The 25,987-nt window shown below is 33.9% G+C and overlaps 1 protein-coding gene and 1 non-coding gene across 2 annotated transcripts; both read left to right on the plus strand.

The window, feature by feature from the left end:
- The first annotated feature begins 2,415 nt into the window (after positions 1 to 2,415).
- LOC133793083 (small nucleolar RNA R71) lies at positions 2,416 to 2,522 on the plus strand. Its single transcript, XR_009874544.1, has one exon. It is a non-coding gene; the product is annotated as a small nucleolar RNA R71 (small nucleolar RNA).
- Positions 2,523 to 6,185: 3,663 nt separating this feature from the next.
- LOC133791858 (agamous-like MADS-box protein AGL80) lies at positions 6,186 to 6,971 on the plus strand. The gene has a single exon (XM_062229767.1). The coding sequence runs from the start codon at positions 6,186 to 6,188 to the stop codon at positions 6,969 to 6,971; it is 786 nt and encodes a 261-aa protein (XP_062085751.1).
- The last annotated feature ends 19,016 nt before the right edge of the window (positions 6,972 to 25,987 follow it).

A 25,987-nucleotide genomic window follows, 5' to 3' on the forward strand; every position in this document is an offset into this window, starting at 1 on the left:
GGTGCAATAGCGATCTGATGATACCCAGAATACCCATCCAAGAAACAGTAGTAGCTATGGCCTGCCAATCTGTCAAGCATCTGATCAAGGAAAGGCAAAGGAAAATGATCCTTCCTTGTTGCCTTATTGAGCTTGCGGTAGTCTATACAAATCCGCCACCTCGTTACAGTTCTTGTTGGAATGAGTTCATTGTTCTCATTTTTCACTACAGTCATTCCACCCTTCTTAGGTACCACTTGCACAGGGCTCACCCATGCACTGTCAGAAATTGGGTAGATCACCCCAACATCCAACCATTTAAGAATTTGCTCAAGTACTACATCCTTCATGGCTGGATTGAGTCTTCTCTGGGCCTCTATGGATGGCTTGCTATTCTCCTCCAATAAGATTTTATGCATCACTGTCGCTGGGCTTATTCCTCTAATATCTGCCAAGGTCCACCCAATGGCCAATTTATGCTCCCTTAGAACCCTCAACAGTTTCTCCAATTCTACCTTTGACAGGTCAGCTGACACAATGACCGGTAAAGTTTCATTCTCTCCCAAATAAGCATATTGCAAGTGATCTGGGAGGACCTTTAGTTCCAACGGTGGTGGCTGCTGAATGGAGGTTAGCGGTTTATCAGTCGCATCCACTAATTCTTGAAACTTCTTCCAATATGGTTGGAAAGAGTTGATCCAATTTACACATTCTCTGATCTCAGCATCCTCATCATCATCGCCTTCATCACCCAATAATACTGCCTCTAAGGCATCACTGCTCATCCTTCTCTTGGAGATTGTCTTTTCTATCACATCCACACTAAAGCAACTATCACTAGCCACCGGATACTTCATAGACTTGAAGACATTAAAGACCACCTCATCTCCTTGAACTCTAAGCTTAAGCTCTCCTTTTTGAACATCAATAAGAGCTTGGCCTGTGGCTAGAAATGGCCTACCAAGAATAATAGGGACATCTGTGTCCTCCTCCATGTCCAGAACAATAAAGTCAGCGGGAAATATGAACTTATCCACTTTCACAAGAACATCCTCAATAATACCTCGTGGATGTGTTAACGATCGGTCTGCGAGCCGTAAAGTGACAGTTATTGGTTTTGCCTCCCCCAAACCAAGTCTTTTAAACACAGATAAGGGCATCAGATTGATACTTGCCCCCAGATCACATAAGGCGTGCTTGCATTCAAACTTGCCAATGGTGCAAGGTATGGTGAAACTCCCCGGATCTCTCAGCTTTTGGGGTAACTTCCTTTGTAAAATAGCGCTGCACTCTTCAGTGAGTGCTACAGTCTCATAGTCCTCCATTCTCCTTTTCTTTGATAAAATCTCCTTCATGAACTTAACATAACTGGGCATCTGCTCCAAGGCCTCAGCAAAAGGAATGTTTATGTGCAGCTTTTTAAACACCTCAAGAAACTTAGAAAACTGTTTATCAAGGGTAGTCTTTCTAAGCCTCTGAGGGTATGGAACTCTAACTGGCTGCTCAATGACAACTGGGGGACTCTGTTCTAACTTCTGATGGTCTTCAGTAACCCTTTCTGAATCAGACTGTGCACCCATCTCTTTTTTCTGAACCACTGCCTGTGGAGGTCTAGGCTGCTCTGTTTGCTTCCCACTCCTCAGAGTGATTGCTTGAACTTGCTCCTTGGGGTTGACTTCAGTATTACTTGGCAAGTTTCCCTGGGGTCTGTTATTGAGCATATTGGCCAACTGCCCAACCTGTGTCTCAAGGTTTCGAATAGAGGATCTGGTCTCAGTCATAAATTGAGTCTGAGTGTTAGTAAGAGTCAACAGGGCAGCTTGCAGTTCATTAGGTCTCTCAGGTTGAGGCATTGATTGTTGAGGCCTAGGCTGCATTGATGACGAAGCTTGATTCATAGGTGGCTGAGGCATGTTATTCTGAAATTGGCACTGAAACTGAGATTGTTGGCCTTGATTATTCTTCCACGAAAAATTGGGATGATTTCGCCACCCAGGATTGTAGTTGTTGGAGAATGGGTTATTGAGTGGCCTCTGAAAATTTCCCACCACCTGAACTTGAGCATGATCCATTGGGGTGTTATTCATACAGATAGGGCACTGATCGACAGAATGAGCACCACCACACATTTCACACCTCACTGCCATCTGAACCGCATTAGCAGACACACTACTCTGTTGCAACTGCTTGGTCAAAGAGGCTACTTGCGCTGTTAAGGCAGTGATTGCATCTAGCTCATGCACCCCAGCTATCTTTCTAACTCCTGAGGATCTTTCCTCTGACTACTGATGGTTGTTTGTAGCCATGTCCTCCAGCAGCTCATAAGCACCAGTTGCGCTCTTGCTCATAAAAGTGCCACCTGCTGCAGCATCAATAATGGTTCTGGTTGTCGGACATAAACCATTGTAGAAGTTCTGTACTAGCATCCACTGTTCAATGCCATGATGAGGACATCTTCTCAGGAGTTCCTTAAACCGTTCCCACGCCTCATATAATGACTCTCCTTCATTCTGGCAAAAGTTATTTATCTCTCCCCTTAATTTAGCAGCTTTGGACGGAGGGAAGAATTTGGACAAAAACTTCTGAGCTAGATCTTGCCAGGTGACAATGGAATTTGGCTGCAGAGAGTTCAGCCAACTTTTAGCTCTGTCCCTTAGAGAAAATGGGAAGAGCCTAAGCTTAATTGCGTCATCACTCACCCCATTATATTTGAAGGTTCCACACAACTCCAGAAAGTTAGACAAATGGGTGTGAGGATCTTCAGAGGGCAACCCATTGAATTGTACAGAGGACTGCACCATTTGTAGAATGGCGGGCTTTATTTCAAAGTTGTTGGCCTCTACAGTTGGTGGGCATATACTATTTTGTACTCCCGTCAGAGTGGGTAGCACATAATCTCGTAGGCTCCTCTCAGCATTGGGTTGAGCCTGAACCCCTCGTACAACTCCAGGAGTTTGAACATTCCTGCCATCCCCTTCATTATGTGCCATCTTTACAGATTTATGGGCCTCTCTCTTCTTCTTTCTGATTTGATTGCAAGACTTCTCAATCTCAAGATTCAGAGGAACAAGTGTGTCCTTTCCTTTTCTGCCACGCATATACCAAAATTCACCTGAGATAGACAAATTAAGCAACTAAACAGATTAGAAACGAGAGAAATTAAAATAAAATTAGAATAAAAATTAATTAGACTGATATTGATAATTTTCAGTCCCCGGCAACGGCGCCAAAAACTTGTTGCGATAATTTTGCTATGCAAGTGCACACAGTCGCAAACTCGTAATAAAATGGTAAAATCAAGTATCGTCCTCAAGGACTGAGTTATCAATTACCAGTCAATTAATTTCTTGTTCTATTTGATGAATTAAAATTCTTGATTTTTGTAAAATACAACAAAAGAACCAATAAAGTGCAGAAATAATAATCGACAATTAAATAGAATAATAACTAATAGTAAAACTTTTAATTCAATCACTGAGAAACAATTAGGATATTCAATCTCATCAACTATCATTCCTATTATTCCCTAATGCAAAGTATGAATTCTTCTTATTTTTTTACCTAATTCAATTAACAAGTTGAAACAGCAGCCTATAATCATACTATGAATTATAAACTCAACCTAGGTGACAATTTCCTATATTTCTATGGTAAATTGAACCACAAAGGTAGCATTAAATTCCACAACTTAATAACAGTTACACAATTAATTCAGATACTTTCGTTCTAAATTAGAATTATGTCCAATATAACCCAAGCATAATTAAATCTCACTTCTTAGATTTTGACTTAAAAACATATGAATGTGACTAAAGATGGTCAATCAATAATCACTCTATAAGAACAGATTATATGGAATTGAAGAAGAGGAAATTAAAATTGCATTAGGTCATAACAGAAATTCAAGAGATTCAATTGAACATCCTAAACAGAAAATTAGTTCATAGTCATAGTGCTAATCACAACAGAAATTAAAGATAACATCAGGAAGAAAAACATGTAAAAATACTCTAAGCTTGAGCCTTCAAAACCAGAACTCCTCCCTTCGTCCGTACGTCCCTTTCTTCTCCTTTTCGCAATCTTAAAACCTAAGATTTCAAAAATTAAAGAAGCGGGCCGCGGCTCTACATGCACTATGTCGCGGCCCGTATCAAAATTTCTGGGCAGGAGGTCCTTTTCATGCCGCGGCTCTCTGAAGCCATGCCGCGGCCCGCATCGACGAATTCTGGGCAGAGTACCCATCCATGCCGCGGCTCTGTCTAGCCATGCCGCGGCCCGAAGACTTCCTGAAAGACAATGCCTCTGTTTCCCACCTAGCCGCGGCTCCCTTTTGCTCATGCCGTGGCTCTTAAGGGAAATCTCATTTCTTCAAGTTTTCATCCCAAAATTTCACCAACACTTCCAAATTGTGTTGAGAACCATTCTTAATCAAAATATGATGGAAAACTCGATTATTTCTTCCCTTTCTTTGGCATTTTCTTCCACATGCTCAATTCTTCCTGATATTCACAAAAACAACCAAACAAAGCGTAAACCCGCGCTAAAACAAGGAAAAACAAAATAAAAGACTACTAAAAACATCACCAAAACATAATAAAAGCTAGACTCATCACGTATATACTTGCTAGCCAAGCTAAGCAAATTTTCTATCTCGATGATCTACTTAGAGGTCATGATTGGAAAGTTGTAGAAGATGTGAATCATTGACAAATTTGGGACATTAAGGACAATTCTGATGAGGTTAATGATGCTATTGATGTTGTACACGAAACAAGCTCATCAAATTTTGTGTTGACTATGGACTTGAGAGAGTTGATTATGCAATCTGATCAATCTGCTGCATATGTTGGGGCTGATGAAGAGGGTGACGACAAAGGTGATATGCCAGAACATGAGGAAGTTGCAGATCCAGAGGACGAATTGCTAGTTGAGCTTTGTGAAGATGAAAATGTGTCTCCGATTACTAATGGAATGATAGTGATTACTCTATTTAGTTTTTCTCTTTGTGTAACAGAACTATTTTTTTTAGTAAAACAGAACTATTTATTGAAATATAATAAAGTTTTTTTTGTAATTATTATTAATACGAATTGAATGTGATATTAACTATTATACCTCTAATTTAATTTGATGCTAATTACTAACTAATAAATTTTAAACTGAAGTATAATGTCAATTGATATAGCAACCTATCACGGCGGAGATGGTGGTGGTCGAGAAATATAACAACAATACTAATACTGGTTATTGTTAATAAATTTTAAAGCCCTGTCGACGAGAAGAAATGGTCGTGGCCTTGCTAGTAATAATGTTCTTGAAGAACGAAGGAAAAGAGCCGGTAAACCATTGGATCTAAAGCTTGATCATGTGACGAACAAAGTGGTTGATCACGTGGTCATTAATTGGTCAAAAGTCACACTGAACGGTTGGTACCGAAATACAAGAAAAAGTAACATTTTGGTACTTTTACCGCTACCAAAAAATAAATTGGTATTTAAGTGTAAACTTTTTTTACTTTAGCCGCAAATTTTCCTTTTTAAAAAAGATTATCAAATATGGTATCTAGCTAATAACACACGACATTCCAAAATAGTATTTCCCTAAATGATATCATATGCACATATAAAGACAAAGTTCACTATTTTGAACTGAGGAGACTTTTGATATTTTTAACATTTTTAAAAAGTTTAATGGTTAAATTGAGCAATATTAAATGAAAATTTTAAGAAAAACTTGAAAGAAAAAAAGTAAGCCAGACTTCATGAATCCTTGGCTTGTGTAGTCGCGCATACTTGTCGAAATAAGCCTACCAAATTGTTAGCTAGGGTTCCTGTGTTCATACTTATTGAGATATTCATGTGATATATCTTTTATATTTCATTTATATTAACTTGTCACGTAACATTATACAAATCCTATTATTCTTCTCTAAATTAACCCTTGTTTTATTATGTTAAAATTTGAAACCTGTGTTCTAACCGTCCATATATTGTGTAACCCACAATAACAAAAAAAATTAATTGGTTACCATATTTCCTTGTTTACGTTTATATTCCCCATTAAAACCCTATTATCACCTACTATGAGATTTGTGAATAAATAGTGGCACAAAGCAAACTAGGAAGAGCACAACTATTTGGGATTCTCTCCCATTTTGGCATACTTCTTTCTCTCCTTAGCCCCTCTTTTGGCGTAACCAGCCAACCATGACGAGAAAGAAGGTGAAGTTGGCTTACATCAACAACGAGTCCTCTCGAAAAGCCACGTATAAGAAGAGAAAGAAGGGTCTGATGAAGAAGGTGAGCGAGCTGAGCACACTGTGCGATGTCGATGCGTGTGCAATCATCTACAGCCCGTACGATACTCAGCCGGAGGTGTTCCCGTCCACGGCGGGGGTCCACCGTATACTGACGAAGTTCAAGAAGATGCCGGAGATCGAGCAGAGCAAGAAGATGATGAACCAAGAAGCGTTCCTGAAGCAAAAAATCGGCAAGGTGACCGAGCAGGTGAAGAAACTCAAGAAAGAGAATCGTGAGAAGGAGATGAACCGACTCATGTACGCCAATCTGTCTGGTAAGATGAACCTTCAAGGCTTGACTGTCACGGATTTGAATGATCTCACCTGGCTCATTGACCAGAACTTGAAGGATATTAATAAGAGAATGGAAAAAATAGCTAAGGAAACGAAGTCTGCTCGAATGGCGGTTGCCGCAGCTGCAGCAACAGCACCACTGCCAAATGGGAATCAAAATGAGGAAGAGAAAGTTAATGTGGCTACTGCTGCGGCGGTGAACGTGGATAACAATGGTGCTGGTGCTGGTGCTGGTGCTGGTGCTGGTGCTGGTGGCATGCAGAGGCAGCAGTGGCGGGTAGACTTGAACCCTCAAAATCAAGCTAATAATAATCCTATGAGATATGGTGGAAGGGACGTGATTTTTCCATTTGGGAACAACAACAACAACAATAACTGGGTTAATGGCCACTTCCCATGAACTAAATTGTTTAGTCATGGCGATTATTTGTGTTTCATTTTTGCTTTTGAGTTATTTGTGTTAATTTGGAGTTATTTCTCTTCTTGTCGGTCGGTCAATATGTTAATTTGTTTTTATGCTTTTAGTTAAGTGATATGAGAGTTATTTTGGTGTCGTTATGTTTAAACTTTTGAGTATTGGAAAAAAAAATTGTTTTGTTTTCATGATTTTATATCATCATCATCATATATATATATATATATATAATCAAACCATAATTCATGCATGAGATCAGACTTAATCACAAGGCCATTGTAAAAATTAAATGCCACTAAAGAAAACTATGAAGAAAAAAAATCGATTCTTTTATATATTCATACATGAAATTTCGAAGATGCACTCCTCAAAACATTATTTTCCCGTACATAAATATGTAACGTAATTAGACAACTGTATACAATGCACAAATGTTTAAAAGATAAGACATGTAAATGGTAAAAATAATAAAATTTATTTATAGCTATCAACAGCTATGCCACAGTCACAAATATGGCAATATTAATAATAAAATTTAGAAGTTATATCCTATTTATTTCGGAAATCTAGCCAAATATTTTTGTTGAATGTATTTACTATTTGTAAGCCTTATAAGATTTAATTTTATCAAAAATTTAATAAAATAACATATAGATTTGACTGCTTATTCTAGGAACGGATTATAATAAATAATTCATTGTTTATGGTAATCATACTATTCACTATATAAAAATCTTCGTTTTAAATATGGAGGAATATAGAATAGTGATATTTTCTTTGTATTAAATATCCTTTCTTAAATATTCTCCATATTATTATTCCCTATATATGCAAGAACACCTGCAAATGGAGACAAAAATTGTCTACTCTTAGACTAGGTATAAGGAAAGGAGTTGTATGGTTCAGGTTTTGGCTTAACGAGTCCCTTGAATGAAATATGCTTTTTTTGTGTTCTTTTGAAGCCTGTTTTGGTGGGCTTGAATTCAAATGAACCTTGAATTCCATAAATATAAATATATATATATATATTTATATAATACATATATACAACTATATGTATTCAACGATATTCTTGTGTAAAGCAGTCAAAGATTTATGATAAAAATAAAATGGGTTAATTATTAGGACAGGGCAACAATTAATTTTTACATATACTGAATCTGTTGTAGATTCAAACAGCTTATTAATTCCCTAGAATATGATTTGGTAAACATTATAGCTGCTCCAGACACATAAAAGAAAGGCCTAGAATTTTTCTTACTATGAACTACATAATTAGCCTTGACTTTGAAATTCAAATCAACTCCACTCAATTGTCCGTTTCAGGAATCATATAATAAGCTGCTTGAAAAAGAATTGTGATTTTATATATATATATATATATATATATATATATATAATGAGGAAAGTAACCCCTATAAATTATTATCTTTTGGGAATATTAATTGCATATAGAATTCACACTCGTGGCATAAATTGAATAAATTAGTTATTCATTTATTTGTTTTATTTATTATTATACCCCCCAAAAATTATTAGTACTTTTAGGTCATATTTTTGAAAAAAAAAATATTAGCTTAGGTAAAATTGAATAATTTTGTATTATTTAATTTTGTTAAGAAATTAGAGATGATATATAATGGAAAAAGTTACCTCCTATTATGAGATAGCTTAATGTTCGGTTAAATAATTGAGATATCAATATATTACTTTGTATTTTACGAATTAGTATAAAAATACATCTTGAGTACAATTTTATCAAATTTATTTTTAGTAGATCAAAATATTCATATTTTAATTACATAATATATATCTAATATATTAAATTGATGTCAATTTTTTTTTTGTATATTTAAATTAAATCCAATTTTAATGTCAATTATGTAATATATTTTAATTACATAATAAATTTTTTTAAAGTTGTTTTCTCTTATATATCTTAATCCAATCCTTGTTCAATTTAATCTTAATTTCGACCTTAAAAATACTGTGTATGATTATTATACTTTTGATCATGTATACGAAAAATAAACTCTTCTATAGATATAAATTATCAACAAAAAAAGTCTTTTCACTTTTTATTTTTTTGAGTATACGTCCAAAACTGTTATATAAATATATATATATATATATATATATATAGAGGGGCTATTGGAGTTTCACTTTAAGCTCTATTGGTGAGGCTCTCAGTGTTCACGAACCACGAACAGTTTTCGACGCGATATTTTTTTATGATCGTGTATATTGTAGCTATTTAGAACATCCTGCAAATTTTCAAAAAATTCCGAATAGTTTACAGTACCGAAAACTAAGTTCAAACATGTTGTTGCACGTGTGACTAATTTTTTTTATGCGCGTGGAAAGAAACATGTTTGAACTTAGTTTTCGGTATTGTAAACTATTCGGAATTTTCTGAAAATTTGCAGGACGCTCTAAATAGCTACAATATACATAGTCATAAAAAAAATCGCGCCGAAAACTGTTCACAGATTGAGAAACACTAAGAACCCTACTAATTGGGGGGGGGGGAGTAAGTTTCCTTTTGTTAGTATTCACTTTAGGACGAAAAATGAATTTATTCCATGTAAAGCACTTTTTCTAGATGTAAGTGAAGATTTTCTACTAAACATGTTATAAAATATCTTAATCAATTAATATGTAATCTCACTAAAACTAAGAATATAAATAAATATTTATTTATGTGTGTTAGCAACATTGTATTGATATTTTAGAAGGAAAAGACTACAAAAATGAAAAAGATGAAGAGAATCAGGGAGAGCCATTGAAAGTAGAAGTTGAATAGATAATAAAAAAACTTGAAGGGTTAAAATTAACTTAAGGCCGCACAATGAGTGAGTGAGGCACCGAGAGAAGCTCTTTTTGAAGTATCTGAGAAAAGGCAGACACTTTTACTAATTTAGATGGTCATTGTTACATACAGCTATACAAAAAGACATACATATACTATCACCACTTATCTGAATCAATGTTCTCTTCAGCTGGCATCAATAGTGATTTGCCTCACTTTACTTATTTTTCTCGTATATATATATATATATATATATATATATATATTTATGGAATTGGAAAAATAAGAGTGGAGGACAAAGAATGAACATAGTCACATACTATGGACATGGAAAAGTGGTGATGAAAGCACCTTCAACCAATCCCATATACATTTTAAATTTAGCATAAAGAAAAAATAAATCTAAAAATGATAGTGCACCATAAAGACACTCAAACAAAACAAGTATGGCTAATTTGGTCGAGCATCTTGTACTTTTAACAATGGGACAATGTTGAACTAATCAAATTAGTACAAAGAGGAATATTGGCAAAGTAGAGCTCAATTTCCCCCAAAAATAGAATCCCATAAAAAAATTTATTTTTAACTCCACATTTAGACCAAAATGGTACCAAGGTAAATTCATTTTATATAAGAGAAGTACAATATTCTATGAGATTTTGTTCAAAAGTATACACATATAGTTTTATAGTTTAACCTTCTTGATGAGGTAACTTATTAAATATTAATTTTTCTTCAATTTTTTTTCTTTGATTCCATTAAAATTTAATGTTGTGTTGTGGGTGTAATATATATTTATGGTGAAAAGGAATAGAATTTTCCTGGAAGAAAGGAGAGACAGAAGAATTTGTTTTGGCAACTTAGACATAAAGCTAAAAGATAATTATAGGTTGAGAGCATAAGTGTAGCTAGTGTAATAACAATGCACCTGTTTTGTACCCGTATCCTGATGATGTACAATTATGTGTCCAGAACAAACCTCAACCCCTCTTAAAGGAATTTTTTTATTTTATTGATTCCAAAATGTAATAATGCACTTGCTTTGTACCTAAGTATCTTGATTGAACATACAAGACACTCAACAAGTAACTTGAGTAAATCAATCATTTCAAGAAAATCCTACTAATTTCTTAATCGTAAAATCTCTGAGGATTAATGGGTTCTTAAGCTTAAGGTCATCCCTTCATCAAGGTTCAAACCAGACAGTTTTTAGGTGTTAATAATTGAAAACCATATCTGATTCAAGTATAAATTTAAACAAGCAGCTTCAGAAAAGCCAATCTTATAAGAACCCAGATTAATCAAAGACGGCTGGACATTGTTCTTTACAATAGTTCAAAATACTCTTAGTTTTAGCAGTAAACTTTGATACCATACCAATACCACGGTGAAACCTGAATTTGCTAAACTGTGTACTCAACATAGCTATGGCTCTAGAATTTCACTGATTTACAGAGCAACAATATATGTTGCATTGGTGTCATTTTTCAGAATGCTTGTCGCTTTTACAATTAGACGAAAATGATTAAATATGGCAGCAGAGAATTGAAATAGAATAGTTTAACAAAGAACAAATATTCAATTAATAAGTTTATTTATTATGATACACAGAACCGTTTATGAAACAACTTTGTTATGAACACATTACAATAAAGGATTAATTGAGTACTCTAGCTAACTCATCGTAATGTTTAATCCAGATACGCATTTTCTCGTCAATTAAGCCTTTGCAGCAGTAGTAGTACAACTTTTACTGGCTATGGTGAAGGTTTTGGGCTCAGAATCTGTTGCAATGTTTCTGTGAAAATTGGCAATGAAATCTTCTGCTTTTCGGTTGATAGCAGGATCCGCCACCCACCGGCCTCTGTCCTCATCACTAGGCCACACTTTGGACCTTGCACTAGCAGCCTCATCCTGCATGGTGCAGTAGTCAATGTCATGATCACCTGATCTTCTTGTGGTGCTTCTCTTCGACTTGAACAAGTTGAAGATTGAGAAAGAAGAGCTAGAACTACTCCTCTTCTGCCTGCTGTTGCCTCCCATAATGACAAAAGCCTAAGAATTTAGTTTTGAATGTAGTAGTAGTAGTGGTAGTAATAGTACGTAGTAAGCCCCAATACAAATCTTATATGTTGTGTGGAGAGTTTATTGCTAGCTGCAATAGCCAAAGAAAGCTCTATGAGAGTATTTATAGACAAGGGTATCCTTGGGTTGGAATGATCCAAGGGTTGAGATTCTTTGAAGATGTAAGGTCGAGATTGAATTATCAAAAAATGAGATTTTGTTTGGCCCGTTGATTTCTTGTTTGACCTTCTAACTCTAACAACCCCCTTCACTGTTCATGGTTGGATTTCTTAGCTCTTTCTTTATGCCCTTTTAGTAATTTCAAGGCAAAGACCAAAGAGCTTCATGTGTACGTAGCCAATACTTCTTCTACTACCTTCCTCTGGTATTTGATTCCTCTTAACAATTTTTCCAATACTTTTCTTTAAAAGTTAATATGCATACACACACGTATATGTATAGTGTGGATATAAGAAAATCACTATTTATAGTTATTTTTTCATCTTAGTTTATTTTAATGATTTTTTTGGATTAATTATTAGTTTTAAAAAATGCCAATTGTAGTGTAGTATAAGTTTCGTTAAGATATTTTAGTGCAATGCTTATGATTGGTTAAACACAAACTAAAAATAACTATTATTAATTAAGATAAGAGGCATATGGCAGAGCATTATATTATTAATTAAATTATGGGTAGGGGGAGTTTCTTGCGTGGGTTTTACGGTATATTATTTTTCAATTTATATCTTTAATTAACAATGATTTATTAGCTAGGACACCAGAAACATGTTTTCATTAATGATTCTTGACTAGTAAAAAAACAAGTGTATATATATATGATTAATATGCTATTCAATACTAATTCCATTTTTTTAACCTCAATAAAAAATTAGACCCCATATATTCTCCATGTATACACAATTTTATATATACGAATTAAAAAAAGTGGGACAGTCTAAGAAAGCAAAGATGTTAGCTAGTCAAAAGTGAGCGTACTATATAATATGTATTTTATATATATATTTTAAATATGTTTGGTTCATGGATACCAGAAAGAAAGAGAATTCCAGCACTAACATATATAAAGTAGTTCAATTTTTCAATTTTTCAATTTTTTTAATTATTGCATTGCCCCTGATTGGAGCAGTAAAAGAGATATTTGAAAAAATTTAGAGCTTACATGCAAGCTGTCTACTTTTAAGGTATCTATACATATTTTTTTTCTTTGATCAATTATAGTTAATAATTAGTATTATACAGTATATTTAACTTGAGTTTGGCATACCTACCTTGATTATATATAGTAGTATAATATATATTAAGAAAGTTCTATTCCCTATTGCCGAACTTTAACATAATTTTCATACAAGTTTTATTATATTATTGCCCTTGAAATTATCATGATTTAAAATGTGGTACATGAAAATAAAATTTGGAATAGGGTCCTTGAAAAAAAAAAAGGGTATCTTGTTAAATAATTAAATTAGAAATAATATATTGATACTTTAGTTATCTTAATTTATTTAAATTTATAATATAATCATTGAATATATGTTATAAACTAGCATACGTATTTGATCAAAACACAAATGCAAATTTCAAAATGAAAATCATTTAAATTAATAAAAATATGCCAATTTGCAGCAAATTCGAAGGGCATAATCATCTATATATGGATAGAAAAAAAAATCATGTATTTTATATAACTAATCAGATAGTATTTTCTTGCTGGAATCGCATTATTGATTAGAATTTATCTAAACTGATTATTAAATAGAATAAATAGGAGCTCATAGCTAGATCACAATCATGCAAAAAGCTAAAAACCGAAAACATATCCAGCTTCATTGATCTCCTTATCCATAACTAAGCTTTTAAATATTAAAAAAGATTTTGGCAGATTTCTATTAGCTTAAAAAGAAAAGGTTTAGTTTGATACGTATAAGAAGAAGCAAAAAAAAAATAGTACTAAATATCTAGAGTGGTGTCTAGGAGTGAGTGGCTTTCAGCCTGGAAAATCTTCTTCTTCAATACTCTCCGTAAAAAGAACTTTTTAAAAAATATATATATTAATATTATTTGTAGAAACAATGCAACAATGCACTTTATGCCATGTGATATGAAATTCCAAGTACAAGTACGTTTCAACCATATGAATAGTACTGTATAGCTTAATTATTATTAGTGATTCTTTGGCTATATAAATATATATATATATATACATTTATATAAAGCCCTAGACCTTTCTAGTTTCTTCTAATTAACCTCGTAAGAAAGTGAGAACTTACGACCCTTTTGTTATCAAATCTTTTTTATCCTTTGAAAAATAATTAGGAGCTTTTTCAAGGTACGGTTAAGATTTTCTTGAGAACCATGTATGATAGTAATAGGAGTTAGCAGGGTATCTTACTTTTAAGCAGTGGTACTATTATCTGAATCACCTTTAATTTTTTTCCGGTTATATCCAATGACATAAACTAAAAACACACTAAGTCTATGTTTGGTAAGAATTTAACATAAGGATAGGAAAAATATTGATTTTTACTAAAAGATTCAATGATAGTTACGAGAGGTAATATCTACTCTTTGTATGTGTTAATTTAATATTTATTTTATATAATAAGTGTGTAAATAAAAGAAATTCTTGGTTTTAACGGTTTTTTTATATTTTTTCGTTAATTTTAACTAAATATTCTTATACATAACATAATATTCTTATTTTTAATGGAAGATTGTAAACATGAATTAAACTTAAATCAAATTAAATAAATTAAAATATGATATTTTTTAGATATTTTACAATGCTAATTATTTAAAAATAATAAAATCACACGTTTTATAACTTAAATAAAATTTAATTAAACTTAAACTTCAGGTAATAGAACAATATTATATTAATCATATAACATAATATAATCTACTATTAACTAAAAACAAACTAGCAACAAACTTAAATTTAAAATATATGTATAATATTAATATTATATTAAACATATAATATATAATATCTTGTTATCACTGTCAAATTCAAAAACTAGAACAAACATAAATTTAAACAAAAATAATTGAATTAATTAATTAAAATAGGATATTCTTAAGATATTTTATGATAATTTAAATAATTAAATCATATTTATTTAAAAATAATAAAGTCATACATATCATTTTTTTATCTTATAAATTTGTGTGATAATTTATTTTTTATCAAGTGATTAGAACTCTTTTTCTTCATCAAATTCATCAATGGGAATTGTGAGTTACATTAGAAACTAAAAATAGTTCATGCATGTATATTACTCTACACTATGACTTTTTCTATTATTATTTTATTCTATTATTTATTTCTTTTTAAATATTATTGTAATTTATAAATATGCCATGTAGCCATGTAAATATATATATGTCAATGTTGTGTTTAGATGTCATATATGTAGAGATTATTGATATAAATATTTATATATACTATAGAACTATAATTCATTCTATTTTATATTGAAGAAAAAAAAAGTGAACCGGCTTTTATTAAAATCTTAGACAATGTTTTGCACTAATTTTTTAATACATTTATGTCATACATTATATTAAACATATTTTATTTATTTTTATGATATTGTTTATTTATTTAAAATGTATATGATAATTAAAAAATAATAAAAATAAATACATGTTTGAATAATCATGTATATAACTTTAAAACTACGCAAACGTGTATTGCATGTTATTTTTACCTAGTATGTATATATGTATGATCCTGGCTGGTATTAATATTATTTTGAAAGTCCCCTCCCCTTACATTCTGATGTGTATTTTGATATTTTTTTTATTTAATACCAACAATATGGACCTATAATTTCAAGTTCCAATTAAATTTAGATTATTAATTAAAACTCTTTAATATATTAATTTTACTTTATTAATCTCAATATTATTACACTAAAAATATGAGACTGCACTCTTGCGATTATAGACATTTATTTAAAGAGTACTTTGTAAAGATAAAAACGTACATCAATCGATTTAATTATTACACACAATTCAATCATCTATTAATGGTTCATAATTAAAGCGGGGATAAGATCACTGTTTTACCTCTTTAATTACTTCATGTTTCCTCAAGTACCATTAACTTTACTAGTGCATATTAATTCCTAAACTAATTTATGAATTTGAATTCAATAACCTTTCAGTTCCAAAAGCTAACCCTTAAGAGAACCATTATTCAATTCCTCTAAAAAAGGTATAGATTCTATATCCGTATACTATGTTCCCATCCATTCACATCAATGAGTCCCCAAAACAAAAAAAATTAGCTTGATCATTTTGACAAACCATAACGAGTGAATCAAAGGACTCAAATGACATAAACATGGGTTCGTAATAACTTTAGGATTAAGATCAATCTATATATGATCATCTTATTGATGTGTTCAATTAATACTTATAAAACAAAACAGTATTCAATTAAGTATTAATAACATATCGGATCCAGTTCTTGTATAACCACATTATAAAGTACATCCACTAAGATGTCCTAGTACATCAGTAATCTGGATCTAGATTACATGTATTCGTAATACTAGTGAATCGTAGTGACTTTATTTAATCCAAATATTCCATATAACTTTGTTTTACTGTGAACTATTTAAATTCGTTCCCTACAATCTTAATCCTCTTGTATCATTACAAGATTGTAGTCACAATAACGAATTTAAGAATTTTCTGATATTCAAATAATAATAATAATAATAAACAATCAATATATGCAAAAATTCATCTTAATTATTTATTTCATAAGAGATTATCCATTACATATGCTTTCAAGGACACTATTCCCAATAGAAAGTTCATCAATCTCTGCCCTCAAGTTCATGTCCCAAGATCTAATGAGACTAGATCAATTCGATGGCTCCAACTTTGTGTGATGGCAAAACAAGATCAAGTTTCTTCTCACAACCTTGAAGGTTCATTACATACTTGACAAAGATTTGAAGACTTTGGATGCTCCAAAGGGTGATGATTCCCACGAAGTGATTAAAGAAAGGAAGAAGTGGGAAGAAGATGAGCTCATATGTCAAGGTCACATTTTCAACGCTCTTTTGGATCGCCTTTATGATCTTTACACAAACACTACATCAGCAAAGGAAATTTGGGATGCACTATAGAAGAAGCAAAAAATCGAAGAAGAAGGTACCTAGAAACTCCTCATAACTCAATATATGGAATTTAAATTCTTTGATGGAAGACACTTACTCCCCCAAGTACATGAATTGCAAGTTATTGTAAATAAGTTATCTACTCTTAAGATAACATTGTCGGATTCCTTCATTGTTGGTGGGATAATAGTCAAGTTACCTCCATCTTGGATGGGCTATAGAAAGAAGATTTTCCATAATAATGAGGAGATATCTTTGGAGAAAATATTTTGTACCGGCCTACTAATCCAGGGTCGTTACACTCTGTGTTTAAAATAGTGCTTAACTCGTTACGCGAGTCATTTGGACTACAAATTGTACTTAAAATTAAACAGTGGTTTAGGTATTAAAAATTTTGGTTAAGGACATAAACTTTTCAATAAAACTTGAAATATTTACGTGGGATCTCAAAAAGGTTTATCAAAATATATTTACATTCAGAGTTTACAAAAATATTTGACCTAAGCAACAAAATTGGACTTTTTGTTGGGGTTTTATGCCCTAATTAAAACTCAATTTCTTTGTAATCTCATTTATTATTAATAAAAGAATAGAAATCGTTTTTTGACTTGGTTAATCACTTAGCTCACATGTTTTATTTTCATGATTATTTGTTTAATATAAAATTTTATTAAATCCCGAGCATATAGCTAATCGTATTTATAGTGACGTAATCACAGTGGAATATAAATATGATTATATGTTCAAAATAAGTTAGTCCTAAGATTAGTCAATGCACAGGTTTTACATTGACTTGTCAATCTACGATATGATCTACTTACGCATTGTAGTGTTATGTTCTTTCCAGAACATTAGCAAAGTAGATAAGAATGGATGTATTTGTTACATCGGACTGGACCGAAATTGACAGTAGATAGGATAAGTAAACATATCGTTATTATCTATTCTAGTCATATCATATAGTTGACCATAAGTCAATTCAATCTCAATTCTGAGTGGTTAGTATTCTAACTAATTGTATTATTTGAGTTCTTTGACTTGTTCGTTACCAACTTATCCTACGAACTAGCACTTGCATCTTGGGAACTTTTTAGGATAATTGAGTGGGAGTGTTAATCATAGATATGAACATCTGTAGCTTTTGATGAAGAAATGAAACGATTGTTTCCTTTTAGTTTGGTTCAAGGTGCTAAATGATAGAGATCTCATTTCAGTAATTAATATTAGTTTACTGAAATATCATTTACAAGGAACTAAGTGTTTTAAGGATAAAATACAGTGAGGGATAAAACGGTATTTTAGTCCCATCTCATTGTAGATCGTCTATAGAAGATTGAGTGACAATTATGGTTGTAACAATGGATAATTAATAATGTATCTACATTTCTTATAGAGCGTTCTATGAATTCTAGAGTGCAATTCCGAGTCTTTAGTGGAGTCACGAGGAATTAATAAGTTAGTAAATTTATTTATTAGATTTATGATAACTTATTGGAGCTTGATTTCATAGGTCCATGGTCCCCACTATATCTTGGATAAAATCATCTAGATAGTCTCAATTAATTGATTTAATTATCAATTAGAATTATCAAAGTTGAGCAGGTCAATTTTGGATAGTTTCACAGAGTTATACAATTTAGAGAAGAAAAGAGAAATTATGGCAGATTTATTAATTAAGATAAATTAGTATCTAAATTAATAAATAAGTTTAAATCAATGTTCAAATTATAAATAATTAATTTGATAAAGGATTTAAATAATTATTTAATTAATTAAATCAATAGAAAATAATACAGGCCTTGATTTTAAGTCCAACGGGCTTATAATAAAATGGGAAATTTCACGGGCCTAAAACCCATGATAATTTTGACCTAGGGCTGTTAATTGGCTTGTGGTGATTAACCACAACAAACAAGAACACCGATTAAAGTAGATCACTGAACAAGAATAAAAATAAAAAAATGTACAGAAAAGTAAATCAACACAAGAACTTATGTGGTTCGATCTAGAGCATTAGCACTCTAGTCTACTCCACGGGGAAACAGCCAAGGCAGGCTTCAAAATATATTGAGCAGAAGCAATGTACAACAATGAAGATTCACTCCTTACAATGTTCAGGTTCCAAAACTAAGGAACAAATAATTAAAGAACAATATGCAAGAACTCTCTTTCTCTCTAAACTGAAAACCAAAACAGAAGAAAAACTCTACTTCAAAGCTGGACTGAGTTGGTATATATATAGCTGAAAATTGAGAAACCAAAACCTTGCTAATTGATTTAACTAACTAATTGAAGTCTTTAACATATAGAGTGAGCTAAGTTGGACAAAAACTTAAGTGATATGAACCAACATCCACAAATCCACCTTTGGTTCATAATGACTTGATTTTTAAAAGTGATGATCAAACACGGCTTATGGCTGTTCCCACTTGGCCCCTAAGGGAATAATCAACATGTATCAATAAGGGCAAGTTTAGGCAGTGCCTAAACTTTTTCGAAGTCACACACTTAGTGTAACGCCCTGGATAGCCAAGACCGTTACACTGTGTATTTATAAAGGTGCAGGACTTGCTAATCAAGTCATTTAGTTAAAAACGTGTTTGCTAAAGTCATTAATGTGTTAGGGTTAAAATGTTTTGGTCTCAAAAGAAACTTTTCATATAATTAAACATTTTAAACATGGGATCCCAAAAGAGACAACATTTAAGAGTCTATTTACAAAATTTCCAGTCTACAAACAACCACTAGCCATTCTAATGGCAAAACAGGTGTTTATGGTTCTCTTGTCCCTGTCTCCCTTCAACCGTGGTGGTTGAGCAGCTGTTCATGTACATTCTGCTCCCAGAGCTCTCCAAATCACGGCTGGTCAAGCTTGCCCTTGCCTTTACCTGCCCATGATGCACCCGTGAGCCAAGGCCCAGCAAGAAAGCGTAATATCATAGCACAGGTACTGATAATAATCATAAACTCTTTAAGCATGTTTAAACATTTAGCAATCCCTAATAAACATATAATTTATTGACATAAACATGAATTTATAAGCTAACAATTAGCCATTTAGCATATCATATTCAACAGTCAATCACAACAACCAGATTACACAATAAATAGGTTCGACACCCTTAGGTCGCACCCTCTGTTTACCCCACTGACTCCGGCTCGCTTAAACCAAGCTTAGTGCATAATAAGCTGTCCTCAGCTACCAGTGGCCGAGCCGCGCCCTGTGCACAAGTGTAAACTCCGGCACTCTTAGGTCGTTTGTCTACTATTTACATGGCATGATACCATCCTCTATAAGGCATACAAATTAGGGAACCCTTAGTCCCATCATGAATCCACAATCGGGCGCAGTTTTCTTACCTTTAATTTCCAAATGCTTCAGTTACGAGAAATGCCCCTTGAGCACGATCCGTCTCTCGAGCCCTAGCTTTTACCTAGTCACAACCAAGATAAGGGATTCCATTAATATTCGAATAAAGGTTTCCCGGTGAAGTTCTAGCTTCCAAGACATCGAATTCCACCAAGCACGGTGGTGGAATCGATCCCGAGCACCCTATGTTAGGTTCCCGTGCTTAAAACCTTCAAATAACCAAAAATGCCCTTAAGGGTCGCGGCCCGCCCCCTAAAACAGAGGCTAGGCCTCTCTGACCACAGACACACGCCGTGACCCTGCCCTATGGCACCGCAGCGCTTCCCTACTGCAGAGCCTCCTTGGCTCTTCTTTGCTTCGCAGGGCTGCGGCACTCTAAAACAGAGTCGCGGCCCAGCCCCTCGTGCCCAGAAAATCCACCTTTTTTAACATCCCAACCTTACTTAAAACGACCCCAAAGTACCCTAATTCCAAAACCCATTGATCACAAAACTTCTAACATGATTCTAGCAACATAATCCAGCAAAAACCTAGCTTAAAAACTCATTAAAATCCCATTTTAATTTCTGAAACCCAGACTCTCAAGAACATAAAAACCAGCAATGGAACACCAGAATTCAGCCATTAGTTCATAGATTCAAGCTTACCTCCACTGTAGAACCACTTCTCTAAGCAAATTATGAGCTAACTCCCAAGCTTTCTGTCTTAATTCAACCTTGAAATTAAGAACCTAGGAACCCTTAGATTTCAACCCATAAACCTCATAATCAACTAATCAAAAATGAAATTTAGTGCTTACCTTAGTTTCTGGTTTAATTCCTTTGCTAAAACTAAGCTATTCCCTCAAAACTCTAGCTCAAATCATAGAGTTTCCAGCTGAGTTTCTTAGATTCTAGTCGTTTTCCTTGAAAAAGAAGAATAGAGAAGGAAAGAGAGATGGGAGGGTCGGTTCCTATGTTTCCACCAAGTTCTGAGGTTTTTACTTAGTTTACCCTTAGGTAATTAAGTTAGTCCCGGGGCTCAGGGTGCCGGAAACGTCCCTGAGGGAAAAATGGTAAAATTCCCCAGTATTCCCACGTAGACTTCCTAACCTCAAATATATCTCCAATTATTTATTTCCATAACCCGATAACCTAAATAACCATCCAATACCTAAAATACCCCTTGACTTGCCCAAAGTCAAGTATTAAGCCCCGTTGTGACTTTTCCGCTAGCTAGCTCCCTAGGATCGCCTCAAGTCGCATGCTGCAGATTTACCCACATAATAATGCGGTTCTTACAAATATAGCATATAATCACATTTACATTCTTATAAACATACTAGCTTGCTTATCATATAATCATGCATTAAGTTAATAAATTCACGCATAAACCAATTATGCCCTCCTGGCACACTAATCAATGCCCTTAAGCCTTATTAGTGATTTTGGGTCGTTACACTTAGTGAACATATCTGTAGGAGTGTCATTTGTATTCACCTTCAACACTTGAACCTCTTTGCTGGCAATAACATCCCAAATGAAATGAAGCTTAATGTCAATGTGCTTGGACCGTTCATGGAACATAGGATTTTTCATTAAGTGAAGAGCACTTTGATTGTCACAGTATACTGTGATGTTATCAGAGTTGAAACCAAGCTCTTTTGTCAATCCTTTAATTTAGATGGCTTCCTTAATAGCCTTTATTGCAGCCATATATTCAGCCTCAGTTGAGGATAAGGCAACAACTTTCTGTAGAGTGGCTTTCCAACTAATGCATCCACCTTGAGCTGTGAAAACATAACAAGTAGTAGATCTTCGAGTGTCCAGGCATCCTGCATAATCAGAGTCAACATAACCAGCTACCACCTCTGTGTTGTCAAGTTTTGAATCATAGATCATACCAACATCAAGAGTGCCCTTGACATATCTTAGTATCCATTTAAAAGCTTCCCAATGAGGTTCTCCAAGATCAGAGATAAAAACCTTCTAATTATGCTCATTGCTTGAGCCAAATCAGGCCAAGTACAGACCCTTGCATACATTAGGCTTCCAACTCCACTAGCATAAGGTACATTATCCATGTAGGTTCTTTCTCCTTTAGTTTTACGAGATTGGTCTTTGGTCAACTTGAAGTGAGGAGCCAGGGGAGTGCTTACTGACTTGGCCTTATCCATGTTGAATCTATCTAATACTTTACTCAAGTATTGCTTTTGAGATAGAGTTATCCTTCCAGGTATTTTCCTTTGAATTTCAATCCCAAGAATCTTCTTGGCTTCACCAAGATCCTTCATTTTGAACTCACTATGTAATTGCCTTTTCAACATGTTTATTTCTTATTTCTCTTTACCAACAAGTAGTATATCATCAACATATAGTAACAAAAATATTTTACCATTTGAGTAAACACAAGGGTCAAAATTACTTTTGTGGTATTTGATTTTAGACATGAATTCATCGAACCTAATATTCCATTGTCTTGGAGCTTGTCGAGACTTGTTCAATAGACATACCTGGTTAGAATCTTTGCTCTCAAAGCCTTCGGGTTGTCTCGTATAGATCTTTTCATCTAAGTTTCCATGAAGAAATGTTGTTCTAACATCCATTTGCTCAATTTCAAGATCAAACTGGGCAGCCTTAGACATAATAGCTCTTATTGATGTTTGTTTCACAACTGGTGAGAAAATATCATTGTAGTCTACCCCTTCTTTTTGGGTGAAGCCTTTGGCAACATGCCTTGCCTTGTATCTAATGTTTTCTCCATGAGTACCTTCTTTCTTTCTAAAGATCCATTTACATCCTATCAATCTTTGTCCATCTTGTTTGTTTACCAAAGTCCATGTCTGGTTCCTTATCAAGGAATCCATTTCTTCATGTATAGCTTGTAACCATTTGGAGCTTTCTTTACTGTTAATTGCTTCTGAATAGGTAGCTAGTTCTGAATTGTCAACTTCATTTGCTACAAACAAAGCAAAGGTAGTGAAATCTGCAATATCAGCATACCCGAATCTATCAAGAGGATGTATCTCTCTTCTATCACGATCTCTAGCCAGCTGGTAATTATCTAGCTCAGATTGAGCAGTTTCTATCTCAATCTCTGATCCTTGTTGTTGATCACTTGGTGTGTTCATGTCACTGTGAGTCTTTTCCACCTCAAGCTGAATACTGTCACCCTTGGTTTCTGAGATTGATTCCTGTTGAGTGTGAAGTTTCATAGGCATTTCAGTTTCATTGAAAGTCACATATCGACTAATGAGACAATTTTTGTATTCGGGTTCTAAGCACCAAAGTTTGTATCCCTTAATGCCATCAGGATATCCAGGAACATACACTTCAAAGCTCTTGGTTGAAGTTTGTCCTGTTTTATGTGAGCATATGCACTACATCCAAATACCTTCAAATGATCACAATTTGGAGCTTTACCTGTCCATTTTTCCTGTGGTGTTAAAAAATTGATAGCAGATGAGGGGCACCTATTGATTAAGTAGCAGGTTGCTTTAATTGCCTATCCCCAGAAATGTCTATCCAAACCTGCACCATTTAGCATACATCTCACCATTTCCAAGAGTGTTCTATTCATTCTTTCTGCAAGACCATTCTGTTGGGGAGTCCCAACTACTGTATGATGCCTAGCAATGCCTTTCTTGACACAAAAATTATCAAATTCCCTGGAGCAGTACTCTAAACCATTCGGTTCTTAGCTTCCTGACCTTCTTTCCAGTTTGGTTCTCCACCAGTCTTTTCCAGTTAACAAATGTACCGAATGCCTGATCTTTAGTTTTAAGTAAGAATACCCATACCTTTCTCAAGTAGTCATCTATGATGCTCATAAAATAGCTTGCACCACCAAGAGCTTTAACTCTAGAGGCCCCCCACAGATCCAAGTGCACATAATCCAGAGGTGCACTTGTATTAGTACTTGTATGAGTACTTGTACTAAGTTGTTGTATGAGTACTTGTATTAAAGTTAACTTTGCAGCTCTTGCCATATACACATTGCTCACAGAATCCAAGTTGTCCTGAAAGTTTTCCTTTTAATATGCCATGCCTTTCCAATTCTGAGAGACCCCTATCACTGACATGGCCAAATCTGAGATGCCAAAGTCTTGTCAAATCAGTAGTTTTGCAAGCACTTGTAACAGTTGAAGCATTACCTGTTACAGTTTCACCAATGAGGTAATACAGACCATTCTTGTATTCTCCTTTCATTACAATCAAAGAACCCTTTACAACCTTTAAGGAGAGCTATCATCAATCTTAACTGTACAACCTTTATTTGTCAAAGCACCAATTGAAAGCAAATTTCTTTTCAAATCAAGGACATACCTGACATCTGTAATAGTTCTTTGAATATTTTCATGCATCTTGATGATCACAGACCCAATACCTTTGACTGAGCAGGCTTTGTTATCACCAAGTAAGACTGTCCCATTAGTCTTTTCTTCAAGGTTACTGAATAGGATTTTATCTTGACACATGTGAAAGGTGCAGCCCGAATCTAAAACCCAATCCTTTCCTGATTCTGAACTTGAGACAACAAGTACATCAGCCGAGTCATATCCATCAGATGCAATACTTGCTTCACCTTTGTCCCCTTTGTCATTTATGTCTCTACTCTTGTCTCTATTATTCTTGTTCTTTAAGGCATAACATTCATCCTTGTAGTGACCCTCATTTTTACAGTAGTTGCATTTCTTTCCATGTCTGAATCTTGATTTAGACCAATGTCTACCATGACTGTTATTACCACCATTGTTCTGATAGGTTCCACGATGATTACTGGAGTTGTTGTGATTTCTGTAGCCTCTGAATTCTATCTTTTCAGAACTCCCTCGAGCAATCAGACCCTACCCTCTCCACTAGAGTCCATTTTGTCATCTGATTTCTTTTGAGTTTTCTTGGAGTTCAAAGCAGCTTTGACTTCAGACATGGTGAGAGTTTCTTTTCCATAAAGCATTGTTTCAACAAAGTGCACATATGATTTAGGCAGAGAGCTCAGTAGTACAATCCCTTGATCTTCATCATCAATCTTGACACCAATGTTTTGTAGCTCAAGGATAATCTTTTTGAATTCGTTTAGGTGCTTCCTAAGTTCTTTGTTCTCCTCCATTCTCAAAGTGTATAATCTTTTCTTAAGATACAGTTTGTTTGCCAGAGTTTTCTTCAAGTAGATCGATGCAAGTGTGCTCCAAAGTCCACTTGTTGTAGTCTCATGAGAGACCTCTCGTAAAACTTCATCACCAAGGCTCAAGAGAATGGCACTATGAGACTTTGTTTCCAGTTCTTGAATTTTCTTCTTGTCTTCTGTTGAGTCTTTAAATGCATCTGTCTCAATAGCTTCAGACAGTCCCTGATGAACCAGTAGAGCTTTCATTTTAATTATCCATAGACTGAAGTCATTTTCCCCCGTGAACTTGTCAACTTCGAACTTAGTTGTACTCATTCTTGAAAGAACCTTGATCAACAATGTTGGCTGTTCTTGAACTTCACTACCGAACCTGGGTTGTGATACCACTTGTGGTGATTAACCACAACAAACAAGAACACCAATTAAAGTAGATCACTGAACAAGAATGAAAATAAAACAATGTATAGAAAAGTAAATCAACACAAGAACTTACGTGGTT

Source organism: Humulus lupulus, chromosome 7 (genome assembly GCF_963169125.1).
Source record: "Humulus lupulus chromosome 7, drHumLupu1.1, whole genome shotgun sequence".
NCBI classification, from domain to species: Eukaryota; Viridiplantae; Streptophyta; class Magnoliopsida; order Rosales; family Cannabaceae; genus Humulus; species Humulus lupulus.